Consider the following 16,108-nt stretch of genomic DNA (forward strand, 5'->3'; position numbering starts at 1 on the left):
GGGTCCCAATACAAAAGCCCCAACAGGTCCGCAATTATTGCAAGTCTTTAATAGTATTAATATTTACACATAGGCCAAAGGGATTTTTTGGGCCTCTTATACTCCAAGGCCCGGGTGCGATTGCAACCCCTGCACCTATTGGTTCCATAGAATAGGACTTGTAAAAAAAAAAATGGGCACAGGACTCGCTGCCAAATTGCAGATAGCAGGACTTACATTGAGTCATGCCACCCGCTATTTCCACATCGCATGTGCCCATCTTTTAATATCTTACTGTTCCATTATAGTTCATTCTCCATTCTTCTTTTCTGGAAGACTGGGAGACCACAATTCATGATTTTAGCCGTATGTCGCCACTAAGAGTTGTGCCTATATCTGCGCTCGCTTTTTTGCCCCTAATACTACCCTACGGTGCACCCTGTTGTTCACTTTTTCTTAAAACCAACCAAAATCCCTAATCTTTCAATAATAATTCCCAACCTCTGAAAAAAAATCATATTTCTAGAGGGAACTCCTATGTCTACCGTATAAAAAGTGATAGCTCTGTCTTCAGGAGAACCTCTTCTCAATTTCTAAGACTATGGAATGGGAGACACTCATACCCCTATCTCATATTTGGGCCCCAAAAGACAATTTCACAGAATGTAGCTACATTATCCATTAATAAATACTATTTGGTACCCTAATTAATAAAAATCATGTATGTCAGCGTCATTTGAGCATTGTATTGCTGCGATATTGGGCATTGTACTGCAACTTTGTCTTTGTATCTGATTCATATTAGGAAGACTGGTTGCTAGGGGAATGTTCCATCACATTGATAATACTGTGGTTGCTAAGGCGGGTATCCCTAGCAACACAACTGTTGTATAGGATTCAGCTGATCAGTTCATGGCTGGACTGACAATGGAGAAGGAGGATCAGCTTAGAAGACGTCAAGTCATACAATTCCCCATTAATCCAAGTTTTCTATCAATAAATGTATTCCTACCTTGTTTAGGTACTAAGTGTTGGTGCTGTTGTACTTACCGCATGTCTGGGTAGGACAGCATGGGTCAGCTGGATTTATGTGTGTAACCAGACGCTCTTGTTCATTGCAGACCTTCACCGGGCATTCTTTGTCCTCACACCTCACCTGTACATTAACGTAATATGGAAGATGTCAGAATGTCCTCTTCGGGTGCTTTCACATTGTGTTGAGTGGCCCCGTCAGAGAATATGTCTGAACCCCCCATGTAAAATAGGATTTGGACTTATGTGCCAACTGGACCATGTAATGATACAGACAGTGCGAATGTGCTCTCTGACGTACATAATTTTCAGGAGTGTTCGCCAACGGGAGATGGACATTCAGATTTATTCTACTACGTCTGAAAGTCCTCTTCCTTTAGGACATAGGCTTCAGACAAATGCCCAGACTGGGCCACCTAACTCAATGTGAAAGCACGCTTACTGTTCACACAGTCTCCAATGAAATATCTGAAATATCAGTGATCTTGTGACCTACCCCATGTGCGGTACTGCTGATTATTGTAGTAGGAGCTTCCTCCTAAGAAGAGACATAAGACAACACAACGACATGTGAGGAAAACCAGAGAGCACAATGAATGATGTGTGCCATCTTGTCAACAGGAAAGCAGAAGTTTCATTTCTATACTCTCTTCCAAAAAGCTGAGGTAGGATATTAAGTAATGACTATTGATATAGCTTTACTATTGTTGTTATTATCGATATTTCCATCTGAATGACACCAGATAAAAGGGAATTGGACGCCGTTTTTACCAAGCTAAAAGTTTGGTGACTGATGTTTTGCTTCTTTTTTTGATTGTTGGATAATTACTTCTCTACCTGGTCTGCACTGAAAATGTGAATTATCTGGGACAGACTAGTTGCTATGGACCCAGAGGTCCTGGTTAGGGCACAGTCAAATAGCCATATAACATGGATGACAATCGCAAGGACTGGCCGGCGGCTTTCTTGACCTGAGCATGACAACAGGTATTTCTATACAGATGTCACTCTCAGGTCAGGAGGGCCAGCCAGTCCGTGCATTGCGATGTGATCATCTTCCGTGTTATTGGGCTGTCTCACTGCTCCCTTAGGCAGGGAATATTTATTAACCAACTTGTCAAGTAAGTAATGAAGGACAGATTAGTTGTTAACCCAGGCTACCTGACAAATGCTTTAATGAACTGTTTTTTTTAGATAGGGCTTCTGTAGCAACCAACCTGTCCCTTGCGTAATCTAGTACAGACTAGTTGCTACGGACCTGCTATTTGGCAACTGTATTACAGAACTAGTTGCTAGGCAGGAAATTCTTTGCAACAAACCTGTCAGTCGATTAATCTGAGACAGACTAGTTTCTAAGGACTCAGAACTGGTTGCTAGGCAGTGCATTCTTAGCATCCAACCTGCCAGTTGATTAATCTGGGACAGACTAGTTGTTAAGGACTCAGAACTGGTTGCTAGGCAGTGCATTCTTAGCATCCAACCTGTCAGTTGAGTAACCTGGGTTAGACTAGTTGTTAAGGACTCAGAACTGGTTGCTAGGCAGTGCATTCTTAGCATCCAACCTGTCAGTTGAGTAACCTGGGTTAGACTAGTTGCTAAAGATCTGCTTCTTGAAAACTATATTACGGAACTGGTTGGTAGGCAGGACATCCTTAGCAACCAACCTGCCTGTTGAGTAATTTGGGAAGAACTAGTTGTTAATGGCCTGCCAGCTGTATGACAAAAGCATTACAGAACTTGTCAGGCAGTGCATGCTCAGCAACTAAAATGTCAAATGAGATATCTGGGACAAAGTTGTTGCTAAGGATCCAGAACTGGTTGTTAGTCAGTACATCCTTAGTTACCAACCTGTCAATTGAGTAATCTGGGTCAGACTAGTTGCTAAAGACCTTCTGCTTGAAAACTACATTCCAGAACTGGTTGGTAGGCATGGCTTCCTTATCAATCAACCTGCCCATTGAGAAATCTGGGAACAGCTAGTTATTAAGGGCCGGCCTGCTGCATGACATTAGCATTACGGAACTGATTGCTAGGCAGTGTATCCATAGCAACTAAACGGTCATTTGAGTAATTTGGGACAGATTAATTCTTAAGGACAACAACTGGTTGTTAGTCAGTACATCTTTAGTAACCAACTTGTCAGTTAATTAATCCGAGTCAGACTAGTTGCTAAGAAACTGCTATTTGACAACTGCAACACAGAACTGGTTGTTAGGCAGTGCATCCATAGCAACTAATCTGTTAGACACACTGGACTGTACTGACAACAGAAAATGAAAAAAAGAAAAAGAAAAGTGTAGCAGTAGGCAAGCCATAGTATCTCCTATCTGAGCAGTATATTTCTAAAAATGGATTTAGGGGGAAAGATACTTTAAAGGCGCAGTCTGAAGGCCATGTAACACGGCCGGCATTCTCATCGCAATGTATGGACTGGCAACATCGACATCAGACGGCCGTATACATCGGACTGAGATCGGAGCACAGTGTACGGGCTGGCCGGTGGCTCTCCTGACCCAAGCAGGACAGCGTCATGTACTTCTCCGCAGCAGTCACGCTCGGGTCAGGAGAGCTGCAGGCCAGTCTCTGCAATCGTCGGCCATGTTATATGGCTGTCTGACTACGTCCTAAGGTCAATTATTTCTCCTGGTTTCGTTATGTGCTGAATCTAACTAATCCAATTGCATGGAATATATCTACAATTACCATAGGGAATAAGTGGAGTTAGAACCTATGACAAATCTAATATCCTTCCAATTTCTAATTAATAATGTGCGTATCAATGTACTTACTGTAGTCAGGGGAGGAGGAGGAGGCCCTGAAAAAAAGAAGGAAATTGTCAGAGATCAACTGCTCGTGTATAAAATACCACTATACGTATGGGAAAATGAGGACTTGCTTTATGCCAAATTGTGCGATGGATCATAGAAACTGGTATTTAGTACTTACCGCAAATATAGGTGGGGCAACACTGGGTGTCTAGATTGATATTCGCAATTGGGGCTCCTCCATTACAATTGGGTGGTGGACTGCAAGGTTGGCACGCTGCAAGATCAATGGAAGGATTTGTAAGGAAGCTATATTGTGGCTATTCACACATACTACCTCAAACCAATCTATGGTCTGGAGCTGTGGTCCCTAATTCCCAGCATGCCCTGACAGCCTTTGGCTTGATGGACTATGTCTGAGCTATAATTTACCAACAGACAGACCAGATGGAGATCCAACAGACCTCCAACAGACCAGTTGGAGATCCTAGTCTAGACTTTCTGGTATTGACCATTGAAAGGGTTGTCCACCTTTGGTGATAATTTAGATTTTTTTTTACCTAAATGCGTGTGTTTGGGGCTAAAAATCATTTTTGTAATTAAGTTTCCTTAAAAACGTTGCATTGCTTGGCTTTTACAGGCTTGTGGTTTCTCGGTGCCTTCAGCTTTTATGTGGTCTATGGTCATAAATCAGCTAAAAAAAAATGACAGATAAGAGTGACAAACTCTCCCATTGGACTATCAGAAAAATGTCACTGATGGATTCTCAGGTTCTCGCATTCTGAACCAGCAATAGACAATGCAAAATAGAGGCTGTAGAAGGTGAACAGTGCAACATTTTTAATAAAACCCAATTACAATAATGATTTTTATCCAAAAATACATGCATTTAAGTAAGCAAAAAATGTCTCCAAGGGTGGACTTAATAGATATAGTGTCACTACTATAAAGAAGAAGCTTACTGCATTCATAGTCTCGACAGCAGTGGTTCAACCAGCCGACGAAGCTAAGGGTTTCTCCTTCCTTGGTGCACTGTTTGACGTCACACGAAACATCACCGCAGTCCTGCAATTACCAGATTACAGCCGGTTACATCATATCAGCAAATCTTATATAACCCATGTCTCAGTAGGAAGCTGTGGATTATACTTACAGATGGAACGGAGATTATCGGGTTGGGTGTTGTTTCAACTCCTGCAAAAAAAATATAAAAAATTATATTTTTATATATTATACAGATCATTTGACCACATGAGTTTTGGGGAATTTTACAAATCTATAGACTGAATGATAAACTGGAACTTTTCACAGGATTAGCTACAGATGTTATCATAAAATAATAGTATATATATTTTTTTTCATTATTTTTTACAGAGGAGGCACAAATCTTAGCCATAGACTTTTTCTGGTGCTGCAGCTCCACCCTATTGCTTTGACTGAGCCTCAGTACCAGACACGAGTGGCAAGTGGCGCTGTTTCAAATCACGTATGTCAACTTTAAATGGACCATATCAACAGGTCAAAAATGGTGAGTTTGGGATCTTTTTTTTCTGATGCTCACCTGAATAACTAATCTTTGTTTTTTAATTATTTATTAATTTATTTATTTTAAATCCTCCCTATAATTTCAGAAATCTGGGCTTTTTATTTTACTTAGTGCTAATTTTTATGGTGTTTATGAAAGGAGTGTGGCTCAAGGGATCCTCTGGGGCGTGTCTTTAGGCTGCTCTGCCTTGTACCTGTGAGCCATGCCCCCTTCATAAAGATCATAAAACGGAGCACTGCATTAAAAGTAACATATTTCTAAAACCATACAGTGGATTTAGAAAAAAAAGAAGGCTATACTCAGAGGAGAAGAACAGGAATATAATACGATCAAAATCTGGCAACTTTTGGTCCTCTTTAAGGTGTAAAAAGGTTAAATTACTAACTCAGCTCAAAATATTCCATTGGATGAAGCTTAGAGTTTCAAGATCATGTGTTCCACATTCTATTATAATAGTTTCTCAGTTTGGAGATACTTCATGTAATTGCTGATTGTATATTACAATTAATAATTGCTTGTTACTTACTGCATTCATAGAGGGGGCAGCATGGATCATATGGGTTAGATTTCACTATGATTACACCGTTGGAACAATCGGGAGCATTTGGACATTGGGATGGAACGCAAATTGGCTAGAAGAAAAACAAATGTTGGTAATTAACAGGGAAATACAAACACTTAAAGGGGTATTCCCATCTCCAAGATCTTATCCCAATATGTAGTACTTGTAATAAAAATAATATTAGGAAATATTTCCATGCAGGGCATGTCTCTTACCCCATGTGCAGTACATGTCTCTTATCCCATGTGCAGGCATGTCTCTAACTCTATGTGCAGTACATGTCTCTTACCCCATGTGCAGTACATGTCTCTTACCCCATGTGCAGTACATGTCTGTTACCCCATGTGCAGGGCATGTCTCTTACCCCATCTGCAGGGCATGTCTTACCCCATGTGCAGGGCATCTCTTTTACCCCATGTGCCGGGTATGTCTCTTACCCCATGTGCAGTGCATGTCTCTTACCCCATGTGCAGGGCATGTCTCTTATCCTATGTGCAGGGCATGTCTCTTACCCCATGTGCAGTACATGTCTCTTACCCCATGTGCAGGGTATGTCTCTTACCCCATGTGCAGGGCATGTCTCTTACCCCATGTGCAGTACATGTCTCTTACTCCATGTGCAGGGCATGTCTCTTACCCCATGTGCAGGGCATGTCTCTTACCCCATGTGCAGTACATGTCTATTACCCTATGTGCAGGGCATGTCTCTTACCCCATGTGCAGTACATGTCTCTTACTCCATGTGCAGGGCATGTCTCTTACCCCATGTGCAGGGCATGACTCTTACCCCATGTGCAGTGCATGTCTCTTACCCCATGTGCAGTACATGTCTCTTACCCTATGTGCAGGGCATGTCTCTTACCCCATGTGCAGGGCATGTCTCTTACCCCATGTGCAGTACATGTCTCTTACCCCATGTGCAGGGCATGTCTTTTACCCCATGTGCAGGGCATATCTTACCCCATGTGCAGTACATGTCTCTTACCCCATGTGCAGGGCATGTCTCTTACCCCATGTGCAGGGCATGTCTCTTACCCCATGTGCAGGGCATGTCTCTAACTCTATGTGCAGTACATGTCTCTTACCCCATGTGCAGTACATGTCTGTTACCCCATGTGCAGGGCATCTCTTTTACCCCATGTGCCGGGTATGTCTCTTACCCCATGTGCAGTGCATGTCTCTTACCCCATGTGCAGGGCATGTCTCTTACCCCATGTGCAGTACATGTCTCTTATCCCATGTGCAGGCATGTCTCTAACTCTATGTGCAGTACATGTCTCTTACCCCATGTGCAGTACATGTCTCTTACCCCATGTGCAGTACATGTCTGTTACCCCATGTGCAGGGCATGTCTCTTACCCCATCTGCAGGGCATGTCTTACCCCATGTGCAGGGCATCTCTTTTACCCCATGTGCCGGGTATGTCTCTTACCCCATGTGCAGTGCATGTCTCTTACCCCATGTGCAGGGCATGTCTCTTATCCTATGTGCAGGGCATGTCTCTTACCCCATGTGCAGTACATGTCTCTTACCCCATGTGCAGGGTATGTCTCTTACCCCATGTGCAGGGCATGTCTCTTACCCCATGTGCAGTACATGTCTCTTACTCCATGTGCAGGGCATGTCTCTTACCCCATGTGCAGGGCATGTCTCTTACCCCATGTGCAGTACATGTCTATTACCCTATGTGCAGGGCATGTCTCTTACCCCATGTGCAGTACATGTCTCTTACTCCATGTGCAGGGCATGTCTCTTACCCCATGTGCAGGGCATGACTCTTACCCCATGTGCAGTGCATGTCTCTTACCCCATGTGCAGTACATGTCTCTTACCCTATGTGCAGGGCATGTCTCTTACCCCATGTGCAGGGCATGTCTCTTACCCCATGTGCAGTACATGTCTCTTACCCCATGTGCAGGGCATGTCTTTTACCCCATGTGCAGGGCATATCTTACCCCATGTGCAGTACATGTCTCTTACCCCATGTGCAGGGCATGTCTCTTACCCCATGTGCAGGGCATGTCTCTTACCCCATGTGCAGGGCATGTCTCTAACTCTATGTGCAGTACATGTCTCTTACCCCATGTGCAGTACATGTCTGTTACCCCATGTGCAGGGCATCTCTTTTACCCCATGTGCCGGGTATGTCTCTTACCCCATGTGCAGTGCATGTCTCTTACCCCATGTGCAGGGCATGTCTCTTATCCTATGTGCAGGGCATGTCTCTTACCCCATGTGCAGTACATGTCTCTTACCCCATGTGCAGTACATGTCTCTTACCCCATGTGCAGAGTATGTCTCTTACCCCATGTGCAGGGCATGTCTCTTACCCCATGTGCAGGGCATGTCTCTTATCCTATGTGCAGGGCATGTCTCTTACCCCATGTGCAGTACATGTCTCTTACCCCATGTGCAGAGTATGTCTCTTACCCCATGTGCAGGGCATGTCTCTTACCCCATGTGCAGGGCATGTCTCTTACCCCATGTGCAGGGCATGTCTCTAACTCTATGTGCAGTACATGTCTCTTACCCCATGTGCAGTACATGTCTGTTACCCCATGTGCAGGGCATCTCTTTTACCCCATGTGCCGGGTATGTCTCTTACCCCATGTGCAGTGCATGTCTCTTACCCCATGTGCAGGGCATGTCTCTTATCCTATGTGCAGGGCATGTCTCTTACCCCATGTGCAGTACATGTCTCTTACCCCATGTGCAGAGTATGTCTCTTACCCCATGTGCAGGGCATGTCTCTTACCCCATGTGCAGGGCATGTCTCTTATCCTATGTGCAGGGCATGTCTCTTACCCCATGTGCAGTACATGTCTCTTACCCCATGTGCAGAGTATGTCTCTTACCCCATGTGCAGGGCATGTCTCTTACCCCATGTGCAGTACATGTCTCTTACCCCATGTGCAGGGCATGTCTTTTACCCCATGTGCAGGGCATATCTTACCCCATGTGCAGTACATGTCTCTTACCCCATGTGCAGGGCATGTCTCTTACCCCATGTGCAGGGCATGTCTCTTACCCCATGTGCAGGGCATGTCTTACCCCATGTGCAGGGCATGTCTCTTACCCCATGTGCAGGGCATGTCTCTTACCCCATGTGCAGGGCATGTCTCTTACCCCATGTGCAGGGCATGTCTCTTACCCCATGTGCAGGGCATGTCTCTTACCCTATGTGCAGTGCATGTCTCTTACCCCATGTGCAGGGCATGTCTCTTGACCCATGTGCAGGGCATGTAGCTTACATGTTCATGGTTACGGTCACTCCCATAGTGACAGTTAATTTTTAGTGGCCGCAACCATGGATATTTAAGTTATCATAATGCCCTGTACATGGGGTAAGCAACATAGCTAATCAGAAGAACTATACTATATTTCTAATTGGAGATATTTTCTATTATTATTTATTACACCTTCTACATTGGAGATGGGAATACCTCTGTAAAGCATTGTGTTCTTCAGGAGCCCACCGCTTCCTTGCTTGCCGTGGGATTTGTGCACTCCTGAGGATTGAGGACCTGAGGCTTGGTTGAACCATTGGTCTGAACTGTATTTTCTGATGGTTGGATAACTTTAGAGTAGTGCTTGTAAACACTGCTGCTAAGTATTTTCAAATGCTGCCCTCCTCACATATTAGACTGGCCACCACTGACCTATACGAAAAAAATGTGCTGCTAAATTGAAGGAAACTTACCGGGGTGGGTGGTGGTGCCTGTAAAAGGAATATGAGAATATGTTGATATAAATGACAATAAGTTACAATATCAAGGTGACACATTTTACTTGTGAACTTAAAGTATGTTCACACTTATGTTTTTTGGTGTGTTTTTTTCAACTAGTTTTTTTTTATTAAACTTTTAGCTGCATTTTACAGTATCAGCTATATGTATGAGATTTCAGAAATCTCACGCACACAATTTTTTTTTTTTTTGTCCTCAGTATTTTGTGCAAAACCTGACGTTTTGGAGAACGGCGCATGTCACTTCTTTCAGCGTTTTTTCAGCTTTTTTTTCCCAGCGTATTTCACCCATTGAAAGCAATGGGTGGTGAAAAAAAAAGCTGAAAAAACGCTGAAAAAAACATATTTTGCTTAGTTTTTGGCGCCAAAACTTGAGGAAGTAGAATCAGATTTTTTTTTTTTTTGGCACTAAACTTTATCAGCGTGCACAAGTGACAAATGTAGCATGGCAAAAACACTGCTAAAAAGAATGAACCAAAAACACACAGAATAAACATATTAAGAAAGCTATGTAAAATAAAAAAGATAATGTGAAAAGGATTCGGAAACTTACGTTTGTTACCGGTGGAACTGTGAAATGATACAAAGTAAAATGAATTCATAATTAGTTCTTTCCAAACTAATAGTAATAAAACTCAGTTGTATCTATACTTAAAGGCTATGTCCTCCTATGCAATTAATGTAATTGTCCTAATTTATCTAAGGCTTTATTCACACATCAGTATTTTTGATCAGTATTTCATCAATATTTGTATGTCAAAGCAGGAGTGTCTCTAAGACACAGAATAGGTGTCAATCTTTCAGTTACAGTTCTTATAAGTTTTACTCCAGGTTTTGGCATGTAAGCCTAAGATTAAACACAATTGAAGCATATTCTGCCTCTACTCAAACTTATGTGTCTTCTGGGTTACAGCCTAAAAACAAACCCAGTGGATTCTGCTCCATTTGCAACCCTAATTTTTGCCTTCAGTTTAGTTAAAGAACAAAATGTCACAGATGACAAAAAAAACTGTACAATCCGACTACATAAGGTTTGTTTTGTAGTCTGTAACCATGGAGACACAAGTCTGTGAAGGAGCTCTATACAGAAGAGTTGGAAATATTTGCATTATTAATTTAATATACAAATTAAAATGTTTCCAAAGATAGCCAAAACGTTTGATGCTGCCCACTTTACAATTTGCATGCTATGTTTGGTAAACTGGTTGGAATCTCGTGATTTTGAGAAATTCGTTATATTTCTACTTTGTACAAGTGTTGTTTGTTAATATTAGACATGTTTTACAGAATGTGGCTTGATAAAATAGAATCTATGGACGGCAACTAACCGGTGAAACAAAAATTGTTAGAACAGAATGCCACTTACCACACTCATAGTTCGTACAGCATGGGTCAGTTCCTGTAACTTCAACCAAGGTATCAAATGGCCCACAAGGTGGGACAAAGCACGTAACACCTTGACATGGTGGCTGCAATGCAAGCAGATACCGATATTGAGCATATGTCTGATCCTTATTATCCTGCTTGCATTATCAACATCATGGTCGGAAGATTAGAAGGAACAAGGCGAAGAGGAAGACCAGCAACCCGATGGCTTGATACAATCAAGATAATGGCGGAGAAGACCCTGGAGGACCTATCTAGGCCTGCACAAGATTGATCTTCCTACAAATCATTCATCCGTCCAATCGTCATGGCTCGAGATTGAGCAGAAATAAATTAATAGTATTACACTTATATTGGAAATTTTGTGAGAAGGTTGCAATGACCTCAGACATTTAGAAGGAATAGTGCCCTACAGTCAAAATCACTTTCCCTATTATTAAAGAAATTTTATCCGGAATTGCTTAGAAAATAATGTCTTAATGTAGGGTTATTATGATCAGAGTTGGAAATTCAAGTTCTGTCAGTGGTTTTTTTTTGTCACCCATCAGAAGAACGTTTTGCTGTTTTATGACAGTCCGTGTCCAATTTGCAGAGTTCAAGGTCTCTAGTAACAACTCTTAATTTTGTCGGAGAACACGCTAATGCCTCTGTTACTGATGTTGTTGGTCATACCTGTAGAGTTGTTGTAGGCTTCGGAGTTGTGGTCTCTACAACTGTTGACAAAACACAAGATTAGATATTTTACTTATTAGGTATTTTATTAGTTCTTTGTGGTCTCTTAAAGAAGTTACTTTGGATTTTTTAACCTATTGGGCTAAGCATTTACCGGCAGGTTCTGCCCTGGGACAATCTGTTCCCACTCAGTCAGCCAATCTCCTGCTTCATTTGACTTAAAGTCCACAGAGCAGTTCTTTCTCTTCTGGTCCTCTCTGTCGATGAAGTGTCACTGCTGACATCATGCTGATTGACAGCCAGCAGTCAATCAGCTTGACATCAGTTTTGACGCCTTGAGGACAAAGCAGAGCAGAAGAGATGAAGCTGCTCTATTGACAGACATCACCAGAAGCAGAGGATTTGCCGGGAGGAGCAAATAATGATCGTTCTGAACCGGAACAAATCGTTGCAGGCCAGAATAAACAGGTAGGTTGTTCTTTGCCCAATAGCCAAAAACAAGGATAAACCCATTAAGTGGCAACAACTATGCATTCAATAATATGAAAGGTGGAGGCACTAATGTTTGCTATGGTCACTTACCGCATTCATATTCTGGACAACAGTACTCTTCAGGGTCTTGAGTTCTGAGTGGTGGTGAGCCATTTGCACATGTTGGAGGTGGATTGCACGATTCTTTGCACTCTGCAATTCAGGTAATGATATTGAATAAATTTGTCAGTGGGATTTCATTTCCCACACTATTTATATGTACATGTAGCTCTTTCAAAGACAAGTCCAGCGATACCTTTACATTGCCAGTCAATTCCTCCAATTATTGAGAAATCAGTGTTTGAATTGATATGCAAATGAGGCTGAAGAGCTATGGTAGACCTGAAGCCTCTGTCACTCCAGCTCTATTCCCTGCACAGAGAGCCACCTTCACCTCCTGCTTGACTGACAGCCTTAATGGGTGTTGTTTCAGGCAAAGGAGTAGTCAATCAAGCAGGAGTTTAGTGGATAATAGATCTGGAGTGACATAGGCTTCAGATCCACCACAATCATTTGCATATTAATTCAAAAGCTGATTTCTCAGTAAGAGAGGAATGGATTGGCCATATAAAGGTGTTACTAAATTAACTATCGTATGGATTGTTGTAATTATGTATTTACTTGTTTGTGAGCCTGGGGCTCACTGTTAATGTTGCTGCCTTCCATGCATATCAAGGCATTTTCTTATCTCCTCAGAGAAGAGAACTGATGTAATACACACAGCAGAAAAGATAGTAAACTGTAATTGCTTTGAGAAGGCATATCATTGAAATGTTCTACTATACAGTTTATATACTTACCACAGATGATCTGTGGACAGCATTCATCTATCCAGCCACTGAATGAGACAGTAGCGCCCTCCTTGGTACATACCACAGGCTCACAAAGTTTATTATTACATGGATTCTCCTGTAAAACATTATGCACATTATCAGATTAAGAGGTTACTAACATATATGTATTAAAAAAAAGTCCCAAGTTTAAGTAATGTTACACTTGCATATACAGACTAAAACCCTTTTACAGGACAGCACTGGCCTATAATCTGGACAGGAATGGTCCAGGAAGGACTTCAACCTGACACCCATCGGGTTTGACAAATATCCCTAGTCATGACTTACATGGTATTTGCCTAAAACAGGTGGCACTAATGAGATACCTAATTTCCATACTTTTTCCCATGCAAATTTGCCTACAAGGCTTTACGCAGCTAGTCTCCCTAAAGGGTTTGTTCTCAGGTTACATCTTGAGGAGAGCACTGCTTCTCTGACTCTCAACTTCCCATTTGCTTGAGGCAGTATGATCCTAAAGATTGACAGTTTGGACCAGCAGCATAGTTATTCACTTGTCTGAACTTTGCCCTCTCAGATGCTGCAGAGGCATCAGGATAGTGCAGGGAGACATCAAAGGAAAACCAAAACACATCGGTGGACCAAAGGGACACATGAAAAAAGAACAGGGGCACATTGCAAGAGCACTGACACACATCGGAGGACCACAGGGACACATCAGAGATGCACAGGGACACATTGGAGAACAAGGACAAGTCGAAAGGGGCAGAGAGACACATCCGAGGATCAGAGGACCATAGGGACCCATCGAAGAAGCACAGGGACACACTGAAGAACAGGGGCATGAGGAAAGGGCAGGGGGACACATTCGAGGATCAAAAAATCACAGGGACACATCAGAGAAGCACAGGGACACATTGGAGAAAAGGGGCACATTAAAGGGGCAGAAGGACACATTTGAGGATCAGAGAACTACAGGGACACATCAGAGAGGCACAGAGACACATTGAAGAAGAAGGACACGTTGAAGGGGCAGAGGGACACATCCGAGGATCGGAAGACCCCAGGGGCACATCAAAGAAGCACAGGGCCATATCGGAGGAGAGCAGGGACACATCAAAGGATCGCAGGGACACATTGAAGGATCACAAGGACACACCCGTGGAACGCAGGGACATGTCATAAAATCATAGAGACACATCAGAAGAGTGCAGGGAGTCTTTAGATCAGTGCCTACGGTGGTCTAATGTAAGGAGCTTCATAACTTAATCAACAAGCATTAAACAATAAGATACAAACAAAATCCCCCCATTCTTGAGAATAGAGAACGTTTTTAGTAAGATTTAAGACTGCAAAGTTGCGGGTTTTTCCAAGCATTTTGCAATTTGTAAGCGTTATTGATGTTGAGAAAAACTATTTATGGAGAGCTAGGCCTCCCAAAACCAAAAAACTGTAAATCCACTGACAGTAGGCAGACAACTTGATAGAAGGGAGCATATAAAGTGCAAGCTACTGACAGTACATGTGAAAGAAATCTGCAATATTGCTCTTTTTATGTTTTGATAAAGGCCCTGCATGGCTGAAACGTTGTGATTTTTCTGTACTAATAAAGTAACCAAAAGGAGGACGCCTGGTGCCCTGGTTCCTGAATTTCTCTGCTTTGCTACAACCGTGTGGAGGGTTGCACCAAGTAAGCACGGAGAACAGAGTGATGCATGGAACTCATCTATTGCAATTGTAAGAAATCTGCCCAACTCACAAATCATTAATATTACTAACATAAGACGGGCAGCATGTAGAAGTTAGATATTGCATGAGCAGTGTTTACTGGTAGATATTTGACATTTTATAACAGGACTGCATCTTACCTGGGTAGTTGTGATGATGGGAGGCTGCAAAAAAAATCCAATGAAATTATAAATGAAAGGTAAAATATTTAAATTTGTGATGCTCCATTTATTTGTAATGAAATATAAGGATAAAATACATAACAGCATAGAAAATGTAAGATAAACCATGTGTTCATATATATTTATATATATTGACTTACTGGTGTTTCAGGAGGAGGTGTAGGAGGGGCTAAAATAAAGAAGGAAAGCAATTAATTATTATTATTATCATTAACAATACATTAAATAAAATTGTGAATTAAACATTTGCCTTTTTACGTTTTACGATGTTGTCTACAGCGGATTCCATAGAGCTTTCCAGTATTTTAAACCTCTTCCCAAATCCCTATATATTGTGCGGGCTCAGGAGCTGAGCCTGCAGTATGCGCTGCATTTGTCCATAACAGTCCAATTGCATCTATTTAACCATTTAAATGCCTCAGTCACCTCAAGACATTTTGCATGCCCATTGAACCCCCACAATGCAATCGCGGTGTGCCAATGGAATCTCATGGCAGCCAAATTCTGTTGAACGAGGACAATATTTTCTCCATACACTGCAATTTGGCAAAGATCAATAAAATTGTCAGCTCGCTAAGCCCTCACATAACTCTAGTGACAGCAAGATGAAAACAATACTTTTTTTTCACTTACACTTTTTTATCACTTAAATAAGAAAATAAACTCTACAAGTTTGATACCGTCGTAACAGTACTGACCTGGAAAATCATGTTGGAAGGACATTTTTACCACATAATGTACACATAAAAACAAAAAACAGATGCGGAATTGTTTTATTCTTCGCATTTTTACATACATAAAATGGTAAAGTGAATCGTGTCACTCAAAGCTAAAACTCGTCACCACAAAATCAGCACTTGCATGACTATTTCGAAGGAAAAAATGTATTGTTCTTGGAAGAACTGGATGAAAAAATGAAAATGCAAAGAGTGAAAAGTCTATATCACTGGTTTTGTGATCAAAAGGAACAGAACCTCAACTAACTGAATACATTTTACTGGACATCATGAGGAAGGATAGGTCGGTATTTGGAAAACTTGTTGGCTACTCCTTAAACAAAAACCGTGAATCTAGTGTGAATACATTCTTAGCCAAAGATTGTAACTAGAGTTGAGCAAGTTAAAAGTTCGGGGTTCGTTCCGGACACTTAGAGTCCAATGCAAAACTCCGAAGACAGACTACTCCCAGA

General features: G+C 42.0%; 1 protein-coding gene across 1 annotated transcript in view; it reads right to left on the bottom strand.

Annotated features, from left to right (window-relative positions):
- Positions 1–16,108, bottom strand: part of LOC143770229 (uncharacterized) — a 263,961-nt gene that overhangs the window by 3,226 nt on the left and 244,627 nt on the right. The window contains exons 199-213 of the mRNA XM_077259650.1: positions 15,060–15,088; positions 14,878–14,901; positions 13,019–13,127; positions 12,270–12,371; positions 11,688–11,728; positions 10,996–11,098; positions 10,183–10,199; positions 9,585–9,602; positions 5,849–5,954; positions 4,930–4,970; positions 4,739–4,841; positions 3,958–4,053; positions 3,801–3,826; positions 1,508–1,549; positions 1,030–1,135 (exon numbers count right to left, since the gene is read on the bottom strand). Coding sequence (XP_077115765.1) covers positions 1,030–1,135; positions 1,508–1,549; positions 3,801–3,826; positions 3,958–4,053; positions 4,739–4,841; positions 4,930–4,970; positions 5,849–5,954; positions 9,585–9,602; positions 10,183–10,199; positions 10,996–11,098; positions 11,688–11,728; positions 12,270–12,371; positions 13,019–13,127; positions 14,878–14,901; positions 15,060–15,088 — 963 coding nt within the window. The remainder of the gene's footprint in view (positions 1–1,029; positions 1,136–1,507; positions 1,550–3,800; positions 3,827–3,957; positions 4,054–4,738; positions 4,842–4,929; positions 4,971–5,848; positions 5,955–9,584; positions 9,603–10,182; positions 10,200–10,995; positions 11,099–11,687; positions 11,729–12,269; positions 12,372–13,018; positions 13,128–14,877; positions 14,902–15,059; positions 15,089–16,108) is intronic.

This window comes from Ranitomeya variabilis, chromosome 4 (assembly GCF_051348905.1).
Source record: "Ranitomeya variabilis isolate aRanVar5 chromosome 4, aRanVar5.hap1, whole genome shotgun sequence".
Classification (NCBI taxonomy): domain Eukaryota; kingdom Metazoa; phylum Chordata; class Amphibia; order Anura; family Dendrobatidae; genus Ranitomeya; species Ranitomeya variabilis.